Source organism: Gouania willdenowi, chromosome 7, assembly GCF_900634775.1.
Source record: "Gouania willdenowi chromosome 7, fGouWil2.1, whole genome shotgun sequence".
NCBI classification, from domain to species: Eukaryota; Metazoa; Chordata; class Actinopteri; order Blenniiformes; family Gobiesocidae; genus Gouania; species Gouania willdenowi.
The window spans coordinates 31,264,456-31,275,538 of record NC_041050.1 but is presented as its reverse complement, the minus strand read 5'-3'; the positions used below and the strand labels follow the sequence as shown (position 1 = coordinate 31,275,538).

Genomic DNA, 11,083 nt, shown 5'->3' with positions numbered 1-11,083 from the left:
AGCACAGACGTTCCTCTTCTTGCCCACATCTCTGGAATGCATTACTCAGCGGGATCCGTGACATGGAGAGTGCATGGCAGCCTCCAGCCACAGAGGACAGGCTTGTCACGGCATTTTAGAAAGGTATACATGTTCCACCGTGTGTATACATCTCATTGCTCATATACACTGCACTGTAACACAATTAGGTTTGTATCACTGATCGATTGCAGCAAGTGCACCTATACATAGTTTTGGTGAGGAGATCAGCTCAGATGGAGGGAGGTTAAAAGGTGACACTGAAGTGTGAGTGGTTTGCAGCTTTTTTTTAGGTTATGATATAGGATTTTAGTTTGGTTTATTATGTTTCAGAGCATATGGTTCTTAAACTATTTTGGCTTTCTTTCTTTTTATTTCTTCAGCAAGTATCCCCTTTGTCTGACTACAATATTTAGCTTAGAAATTATCAAAAAGCACTATTGATGGAATAAACGAGTGAAAACACGCACACATTTTAAAAAATCAAATTTTGTAAATAAGTGAAATAAACAGTATTTAGTGCAGTGGTTCCCATAATTTTTTTGGATCGTGACCCCATTTTCATATCAAGAATTTCCTCCAACCTCAAAGACGTTTTTTTTCTAGAATTTGTTTTTATTCATGTTTGAGCTCAGATTTTTAAATTTATTTATTTTTTTTATTGCATTTTAGTTGAACTATAATAAGTATAGGAAAAAAGTTGTTCACGATTGTGTTGTTATAATTTTAAAAAGAATAATAATTACAAAATGTCAGAAATCTATTTACATTTTTTAGAAATTTCAGGTGACCAAATTTAAACTCATTGGGTCCCGATCCCATGGTTGAAAAACCCTGATTTAGTGGCTCCTGAATAGATTTATTTCTATAGTTTTTTATCCTTTCCATTCATCTCAAGCCACGTGTGGGACCAAGACCTACACTTTATTTCCACCCCTAGGGGTACATGTACCCCCATTTGAGAAACACTGTTTCAGAGTATATCTGTGTCAAATTAATACAGTATCTTTTAATATCTTACATGTAACTTAAAATATTTTCCTTTATTTGCAATTTTATATTTTATTTTTGTATTATATAGTTTTCTTTTTCTTTTGTAGGTATACTGAAAATCCCATTTTTTACTCTTTATTATTGACCTTAAATCAACAAAAATAATACATGTTTTGAACAGGATGTCAGTATCAAAGGTTTACCCATGATCCATCAGTAGATGCCGTGCCCACAAACTCTGTCTATTTGTTATTTCTATAGAAACTATTTATATTTATCAGTGAAAACAAAAGTGTATTTTAAAATCAATAACGTGTCGGTGGACACTTTGATTTAAAAATGGATTTAAATGGAGCCTGTGAGGCCTCTTGAGCCAAATGGACCTGATGTTTACACACCTGTCCATCAGCGGAGCAGGGCACAGCCTCAGGTATCCGGAGAGATGGAGAGATGTCCCCAAAGCCACTGGAAGTCTGTCTGGATCTGGTAAGTGCTCTGTGTTTGGATGAAGTCTGTCTAGATCAGAGATAGTGTGTCAGTATCAAAAGCCCTTTTTCTCTCAATATGCCTCTCCACGCACGCTGGATGAAGATGAGATAAAATCACTTTCAGTGACCTGTGGGCTTTTTCAGATTTTGTGTTATTAAGTGTTTTCTCTCCAAAAACAAATCTCTGAATAATGCAATTAGAACTAAAATAAGGTCAATTTAGGCTAACAAAAAAATACACGTTTTATTATTATTATTATTATTACATAATAAAAAAATAATGCTGGCGAGAACCTCCGGAGGTACAGCTAAATTTTGAGAGGTTTGTAAAATGAAACGGGCCAATAAATTAGAAATCCCATCTTTGACATCTTAACTATACATTACAACTACTGTAATAATTGTTCCAGAAAAAAATTGTTTCATTCATAATAATTATTATCATCATTATATTATAATAATGATAATAATAATAATTATTATTATATTATTATTATTAACTAATGTTAGTACAAGTGTTGAGGAGGTTTTTATGTGTATAAATGTCACATGAGACTTTTCTTAATATATCACATTATTATTAAGGCTCTGGATATCCCTCATGTCAATACACTCTCTGAACAATACATGCAACAAAAATATTAAATTATTTTTTTTAATTATGTAACATTAAATGTAGTGTATCCACTACATTTTTCAAAATAATTTCGAAAGTGCGTCGAGACATTTAATTATCATTAAATTGAACGTTACATAAAAACGCCTAAAACGTTACTAAAAGTACTACAACAAATGAGAAACTTAATTTGTTTATTCAATAAATAGAAAAAACCTTTCATTTAAAAACATGTATTCATTTTAATCTTTAATCTCTATTTATTGTTTCATGATGAAATATCTTACATTTGTTGCGAAATGAATTTGTCTCCTAGATGAACAAGCTTATAATCAATAAAGAAAAAGTCTCAAATTGGTTGTTTTGCGCTATTATTTTGACATCTCAGGAATCAAACAGTGATATAAAATTAAATTGACATCAAATGCAGCATAGCCGTCGTTGATGTCAATTTAATAATTTTACTTACTCGAAAATATTTTATAGGGAGTAATGTATTTTTGAAACTAAAGTAAGCTATATTGTGACAAAAATCATGTTGAATTAGGCTTCGTTTGACATATTTTTGCGCATGCATTCAGAGCGTAAATTCTTTATGACGCATATAGGAAAGTTCGCAAATCGGGCATGATGCAGAACAAGTTTAAAATAAAACTAATACCGCCCTCTGTTTGACAATGTGAAATAATATTCCCAGCAGTTTGAAGTTTAGTCAAAATGCTTGAAATGAAATCTGCTGTTTTTCGGGGAGCCAGTGCGCTCCGCTCCGCTCCGCCTGTCCGGCCTGATTTGATGATCGGATCCGTAACAACGTATGAAACAGGAATTAAATGGTTAATTGGAAAGACACAAACCACTGGTGATTGAATTTTTGGCAGATTATTTCAGACTGACACACACACACACACACACACACACACACACACACACACACACACACACACACACACACACACACACACACACACACACACACACACACGTTTCACGGGTCTTTGTCTCTGATCTGTTAAATCCCTCCCACTTAACTTGAACGCAGAGATTGAAAAAAAAGAAAAGCGTACCAGTGTGTCCCTTCCATGCACCAGCAGCTCCCAGTTGCTGTGGTGTGGTGTGTTGTGTTGTTGGGTTATCTGCTGAACTTGGAGATGGAGACGGACAGTTGTTTGGCTTTCTCTTCCCAGCCCAGCAGGAGGACGCCTGCGAACTCTCCGGGTCTGGAGCACAACAACAGCGGCTCTGGTTCTTTCCTCTCCTCCTGTGAAGAGCAGCCGAAGCCTTCATCACACCTTCCTGCTCCTCTTCCTCACCGCCTCAGCCTGCACGGCGGTGATCTGTTCGCTGCGGCCGTGGGGAGGTTTGGAGAGGCCGCGGTGGACTTTACGCACGGCCCGGCTGCAATAAACCAACCTGGATCTCCGTCCAAGCGCAGCAGCAAGTACCTGGACGGCATGGAGCAAGACCACAAGGGCCCATTAACCTGCAAAGCTGCGTTTTATGACGACTCAGATGGTAAAATTGTTTATTTTATTTTACGAACTAAAGCTAAAATAATCGATAGAAGCAACAAACCAATTGTTGGTGGGTCATTGTCATTCTAAAAAAAAAAAAAAATACTGCGTCTTTATAAACTCACGTTAAAAACTAATTGGAAGGTTTTCAAATCCAAGCGCAACAAGTCAAACGCATGCAAAAAAAACTGTTTATTTATTTGACGTTACTATAAGTTTGAAAATCTCAAACATGCCTACGCCCTTTTAAATAAAAAATGGCAATTGAATTGAATTCAAATCATCATCAAATGCGCAAATCTGTGGCTTTATTAAGATGTTTGCATTCCAAATATGCATCATGGTTTAAACAAAATTACACATTTCCTCTGAATTTAAATTGATTTTCAGTTGTTTGTCTTTATTTTAAATTTTGTACATCGGGTTTTTTTTTTGTCATGCTCTTTTTGACCCCGACGGAGGCTGTGCGTTATTGCGCTGTTGGACAAGGGAGGCCAGAAATGTTCAAGTTAGGGGGGGAAGTGATGATTGTTTATGTTGGAAGAGATTATTCTTTACCTTTTATTTTCTCTAACTCTCTGTTGTTTTAAATTCTCTGATCTCTCACTTTGTTTATTGGTGTAAAGGACTGCAAAGCAACAGAGGAGATCTGAAGTCTTAATAGAGTCTTTTGGATGACCGTGTGCAGAATAATAAAGAACCTTCTCTCACAAGTCCGAGTTTATGTCAGCCAAAAGACTAAATAAATTGGGGGGTTTTTTTTATCATCACTAGATGTCAACAGGAATATTGTTCTTCTTGACTCCGAAACTGTTCAATATAAAAGTCTCCTTTATTTCTGAGTCTACTATCCTCAAGATTTAATGTGTCTCCGAATTGACTGAAAACGTGTTTAGGCTTTTGAACACCATCAAAGGCACAGCAAGTCACCTCTGACTGTTTAGTCTATCCTCAGACACATCACAGGATAAACCCTCGGATTCACTTCAAACCTTAAACCTTTTATCTGTTCATCTTTAAAAAAAAAAAAAAAAAAAAAAGAAAAGAAAAGAGGCATTAAAGAATTAATGCAGAATCACCAACTAGAAAATGTTACAAATGTAACAAAATTGATATTCTCTTTTCTTTTTTTTTATCTTAGAAATTGTTGGATAAAAATATAGAATTCAGTACATTTTTCTTTGAAGACTTTACACATTGCATTCACTGGTCAATATCTTCAGTTTATTAAGGTTTTTTTTTTTTTTTTTTTTTTTTTTTGTGTTGACTTTTTTAAATAAAATATTAAAATAAGCATAATCGTCATTTATTTATAATGGGGGGGAAAAGACAAACCTAAAAACTCACAATTCTTTATTTTCTCAGTTAATATTTGATAAATACAACATAATTTTTTTTTTTTTAAAGCTAGTTTAGTATTTAATCAGTTAACAGCAGATTATGAATATTTCAAAATCTTATGTTTCATGTACAAAACATGTTGAACTGCATATTTTGGGGCTGGAATGTGTTTAATTAAAAGTTAATTGAATGTAAATAAAAATAGTTTTCTAACAGGTGTCAGAGTGAAAAAAGAAAATTCAATGCGTTAGCTCCGTGTTTATGTGTGGATAAAAATTGGGCTTATCTTGGTTTGAATTGAAAACACTTTTCTAGCACTCATGTATGAAGGTAGATCTGTGTATTTATTATTCAATAATAATAAACATTTCAATCAAAAGAAAAATCACATCAATAATAAAAAAAAACTTTTTCTATCAAAAAAAAGTTTACTAAAGAAAAAAAAACATTTTCAATCAAAGAAAACATGTGTTCAAATGGAATATTTTGGGTCTATTTTTTTTTTTTGCATTTGAACACTTATTTTCTTTGATTGAAAATATTTATTTTTGCTTGAGGTAACCTTTTTTTTAGATTTAATTTTTTTTTTTTTTTTTGATTGAAGCAATTTTTTCCTTTAATTGAAAAGTTCTTTTTAATTGAATAATAAAGACAGAACTCTACCACCATGGACCGTTCACATGAGGGTCAAACATGATGATTCTTTAAAAATATCTACTTTTAACAACTTCATATACAGACCAATCATTTTTAACTCTGTGCTCTAAAATTGTAATTGGTCTCCGTCGATCCGCAGTGGGCCGGTCCGGTGCACTACGTTTTTTTTTTTTTTTAAATAATTATTTTGACATGACCCATCACCATACCTGTCAAGTCTCCTTTTTGGCTGGGAAACGCAACGTACTTTACCCCTTTTTCTTGCCATCGTCCAGTATTAGTATTTTCGAGTAACTATCCTGTATTTTGATGTAGTAATAATAATTAAATAATAAATAGTAAAAATAACATTCCTCTGCCTCTATAAACTGAACGCCGCCACTAGCCTCGCGAGAACTGCCGCCTGAAGTGGCCAGGATGACAGTTCTCGCGAGATTAGTGCCGCCAGCGGGACAAATAAGAAGAGATGGATGGATGTAAAAGACTACGCTCAGGCGAAAAACAAAGAACTCGTGTAAATAACTTGGAAAATAGGACAGAGAGTTTACCTTCCTAAAGAGCAGCAGAACGGGACACAGTCACACGTTCTGTAAGATTTGTAACTGAGATTTGAGCTTCTTCCACAGGGGAAGGAACGAAGAAAGCATGAAAAATCAGCCAATCACAAGCGCCACAAAATCACTCCTTCCAAAAATGTTAAAGGATGTAAAGTCTGCAACAAATGTGTCTAATAAGTCATTAGTGAGCATGAGAAATTACAGGAAAATATGTAATGAAAATAAAATGTAAATGTCTAACTGTCAAAGTCAAGCAACGTGGAATTAAATATGCAATTTGTTGACTTGTATAAGTATATTAGATAAACAAATGTGCTTCATAATATACCCATTTATGTTTTCATTTATGCTTTATTATAATGTATGAATTAGTGCTGGGCGACATATCGAGATTCAAGATATATCGAGTTTATTTTGTCAATATAAAAAACTACAATATCGTTGAGCGGCTGTAACGGAAGTAATTTCCCCCTGGGATAAATAAAGTTCTTCTGATTCGGACTCTGAAAAGGGCAAACATGTGGAACAAAAAGAGGCAAAATATAGGGAAAAAAGGAAATTGTATATTTATTGGAAGAGAAAGGCAAAAAGAAAAAAAAAAAAAAAATGTTAATGGACAAAAATCTGATGAAAATGTAAAAAAAAATATGGGGAAATGATATTTATTAGCAGAAGAGCTAAAATCCATGAAGCAGCAGAAAAACTGTCTGGACTGTCTAGATGATGATAGCTCATTGAATTAACACTAAAAAAAATTTGAGATGTTTGTAATAATAATAATAATAATAAATTAAAACAGAAGAGTAAGAAAAAGTTAGAAAACAGTTCAAATTAGTACAATTATATTATTATTAAAGATTATTAGAGGCACGTCTTCCCTTAATATTTTGGGAAATTTTAGGCTAAAGTGTACAAATGCTCAACTTAGTAAATTATAACAAGACTCATTGTATTCAGTCAAACTCAATACATGCATAATAATATGAGTCTATAGAGTTTTGTTTATAACCATGTCTTTGCTGGTTTGGAGGTGCTCACCATTTGACATCCACTTTCCATTCAAGACGGGAATTGTGATTGAAACAGCATATGAAACTTTTAATTGGTTACTCTGCATATAGGCTGCTACAACTTTTTAATTTTTGAAACAATACAATGTGCTGCATATAATTTCTCGTATATTGTTTTCACATATTGTATGGTGGTGGGTCACTATGGCCAAAAATGCCAGGGCCATTTTTGGTCCCCCTCCAGCCCTGGGTTTAGTTGAAATAGAGACGTCCTCTCCCTAGAAAGGCCTGGGTGGATTTAATTAAATGTGAATTATTCCACCTGTTTGCCCTGATTTTCTTTACCATCTTACTAGTTGAGCTTTATTTGGCAGAATTAAACTTGTAAAAAAAAAGACCACAAAAATACTTACTGGTCCACTGTATAGCTTTTATTGTTTTAGCCTTGCATTACAAAATCTGTCCCTGGGTTTTTTTGTTTAATCATTAAAAAGTATATGGGTGGACAATACACTGACAATATGATTTACGATAATGAGCTCGCGATAATGATACGATAGAATGTTTTGGGAAGAAAAAAAGGCAAACAATTGCAGTTGGAAAAATCCCACTGTTACTCAAGAGCGCTGATGAAATTTAATAAACAAGATTTTCTTCTGCAGAGCAAAAATGAATGCCAAACAGGAAAACACGTGAAGAATCCCGTTACCAAATGTTATAATTCAATTCAATGGAAAACCTTGTATAAAAAACAACTGCAGTGGAATCAACAAAAAAAAAACCTTTTATGTCCATGAAAAGAAAATGAAAAAGTGACTGATTGTGAAAGTTATGTGTATCTTGTACTCGCAGTAACTTTTCCATGTTTATCTTTTTGTGTCTATTCTTTTGTGGTTATTATTCCTCAGTCCGAGACAAAGGACCTCTGAAGCCCATGAGCTATGTCGGCCTTGGCTCAGACTGTTGTGGTAAACTCAAGGATCCAGTCAGCATTTTACACGGAGACTCCATCGCTGACTCTATCGACCTATCGGGCAAAAACAAGAAGCGCCGCAATCGCACCACTTTCAGCACATTTCAGCTGGAGGAGCTGGAAAAAGTCTTTCAGAAGACACACTACCCTGATGTTTACGCCCGAGAGCAGCTGGCACTCAGGACGGAGCTCACCGAGGCTCGAGTCCAGGTCTGTTAGACAAGATCTTCTCCTTTTTAAACCATTTCAACTCAAACCCAAATACGATATAGCGTTTAAAGCAGAAAAATGTACTGTAATATAAACCTTCTGTATTGGAAAGGTTTGGTTCCAGAATCGCAGAGCCAAGTGGAGGAAACGGGAACGTTACGGGAAAATCCAAGAGGTCCGCAACCACTTTGCTGCCACATATGATATTTCTCTACTTCCTCGCCATGACGCCTACCAGGTAAAGTAATCCAGATGATAAACTGCTGCACTACCAGAGGTGTAAAGTACTGATATATCCTACTCATGTAGAAGTACTCTTACTTGATTGAAACTGTACTCAAGTACAAGTAAGTCATACATAAAATACTCAAGCACAAGTAAAAAGTAGCTCAATTAATTGATACTCAAAGTAAAAGTTTCTAGTTACTTTCTCCCCCCCCTTGTTTATTTCTGGTAATAAATCTTGCCATGGTTCCCTTGCATCAAGGTTGGGGTCAATTATAATTTTAATTGCGTAATAATAATTAGAATTTCAAAAATCTGTTGTCGTAATTGTAAAAAAAAATTGTAATTGAGTTTAGATAATTGACTTTGTAATTGCAATTGCCATGAACATTTTATAAAAAATTGTCAATTTTGATTTAAAACTGGGGAATCGTGTTACAGTGCTATGTACAGCTCTACACATATACAATTAATAAAATGTGTTAAATCAAGCTTTCCCACATTTGACCATTTAAAAAAAAGTTGAAATCTACGGGTATACTGACACAAAAAAGGCTCAAACCCCCACAAAAAAAATAAAATAAAATCTATATTTACATTGATCAGGAAGCCTAACAATAAAACCAATAGATAGGAAAGAAATTAGATGATAAGAGATTTGTTTTTAGTGCATTTTACAGCTGATTCACGACCCATTAGATGCTAACAGAAAACTAATACAAGAGGAAGGTTAACTTTTATTAGGTTATTTATTTCAGGGTCGGTAATTGTGATGAATTGTAATTGAACTTTAGTAATTAAGAACTTAATTGCAGTTGACTTTGAGGATTAAAAATCATTGTAATTTAATTGTAATTTGAAAAAATGCTGGTCACTGTAATCATAACTGAATTGTAATTGAACATGGCTAATTGAAAACGTAATTGTAACTAAAAAATGTAATTGACCCCTAATCCTGCCTTGCATACAGTAAACATCTTATGTATAAATCTAAAGACAGAATCTTGCACAATTGGTGAAAATGTACAATTCTTTTAAAAATAAAATAACACCAACTAATTCAATTCAAAATTTAAAAGAATTATCAGGCTTGTAGTACATCTACATTTATGAACTCTAAAACAGTGCCATGCCAAATGTGACATGTGTGGGTAACAACATAATAGGTAGAAAGCCAACCTGAACCGAACATATGGATTATGTTCAATGTGCCATGAAACGGAAATGAAAAAATTACAAAAAATAAGAATTTACTTAGTAACTGTTGGGTGTAGAAACATAACATTACTTTACTTGTTTGAAAACATACTTAAGTACAAGTAAAATGTTTGTCTCCAACTTGTCAAGAACATAAATCCAAAATTTAAAATAGAAATTATGAACACTAGGAGGAGTTTGCTTTTAAAGATGGTGTGATTTGTCCAAAAATTTATGAAAAAGTGCCAAGTTTAGCCCGCTAAATTTAAAATTGCAGACATCCTGTTGAATTTAGGTTATAGGTCCAAATTACATTTTTCCTAGTCACAGTTCAATGCATATACCTACCAGATGTCATCAAGCTATAGTTCAAACCAGTGGAAAGTTACAATCTCTTGGCGGCACTAACGAGTCCCGAAATTTAATCAGACAAGTACACAAAACATTTTTCACCAAACTTCACTGTCTAGTAAAATTTCATGAAATTGCACTTCTGGGAAAAGCCTAAAAAATTCAAGTAAAATGTCAGAAAAGAATGAAAAGATGAAGAAGAAGAATCCTTACAGGAACAATAGGGCCTTCGCACCACATTTGGTGCCTCGGGCCCAACTGATTTACAAATATAATAAGTACCCATAAAATAAACTCAATCACAGTAGTAACGTGAGTACTTGTAATCCATTACTTTCACCTCTGTGTACTACAGATGCATTTTTGATCCTGCTGAGAGTTTACATGTTCTCCTTCCTCTTCTCAATCCCTCCTTATTAAGATGCAAGGTAACCTGTGGGCCGGGACAGCTCCAGCAGGAGGTGGTGGATCATCTGCTGGCTGCGTTCTGGGAGCTGACTCCATACCTTCCTCCTGCATGAGTCCATACCCTCACCACACTAATCTGCAGGGCTTCATGGGCATGCCCACCTCCACCAGCCACCCACACCACCATCACCACCACCACCACCCGTCCCATCACCCAGGCATCAACGGCCTCTACTCGCTCCACAGTTTCCCAGGAGGCCTGGGGTCGCCGTCCATCGACGGGGCTGAGAACGAATACAAGCCCACCAGCCTGGTGACTCTTCGGATGAAAGCCAAAGAGCCAGGGAGCATCCTCTCCTGGCCAACATGACCACCCCAGGGTCAGCTTCACCCCATGCACTGACTGAGCCAACATTGGTCCTGACATGTATTCACATCCTGAGTGTCCCACATGAACAACAATAACACAATAACAGGGACGCTCAGTATTAACAAACCTATAGGACCAAGCAGAAACCTTTTTTACAC

General features: G+C 35.1%; 1 protein-coding gene across 1 annotated transcript; it reads left to right on the top strand.

The window, feature by feature from the left end:
- Nucleotides 1-3,262: 3,262 nt before the first annotated feature.
- On the top strand, nucleotides 3,263-10,928 carry alx3 (ALX homeobox 3). The gene is made up of 4 exons (XM_028451918.1): nucleotides 3,263-3,627; nucleotides 8,100-8,374; nucleotides 8,487-8,612; nucleotides 10,569-10,928. The coding sequence occupies exons 1-4, from the start codon at nucleotides 3,264-3,266 to the stop codon at nucleotides 10,923-10,925; spliced, it is 1,122 nt and encodes a 373-aa protein (XP_028307719.1). The 5' UTR covers nucleotide 3,263; the 3' UTR covers nucleotides 10,926-10,928.
- Nucleotides 10,929-11,083: the final 155 nt, after the last annotated feature.

Excerpts from the sequence above, each read along its gene's own strand:
- alx3 (XM_028451918.1), top strand. The coding sequence starts at position 3,264 with ATGGAGACGGACAGTTGTTTGGCTTTCTCTTCCCAGCCCAGCAGGAGG. Across the intron at positions 3,628-8,099 it reads GTTTTATGACGACTCAGATG|TCCGAGACAAAGGACCTCTG; the intron begins GTAAAATTGTTT and ends ATTATTCCTCAG. Across the intron at positions 8,375-8,486 it reads TCACCGAGGCTCGAGTCCAG|GTTTGGTTCCAGAATCGCAG; the intron begins GTCTGTTAGACA and ends TGTATTGGAAAG.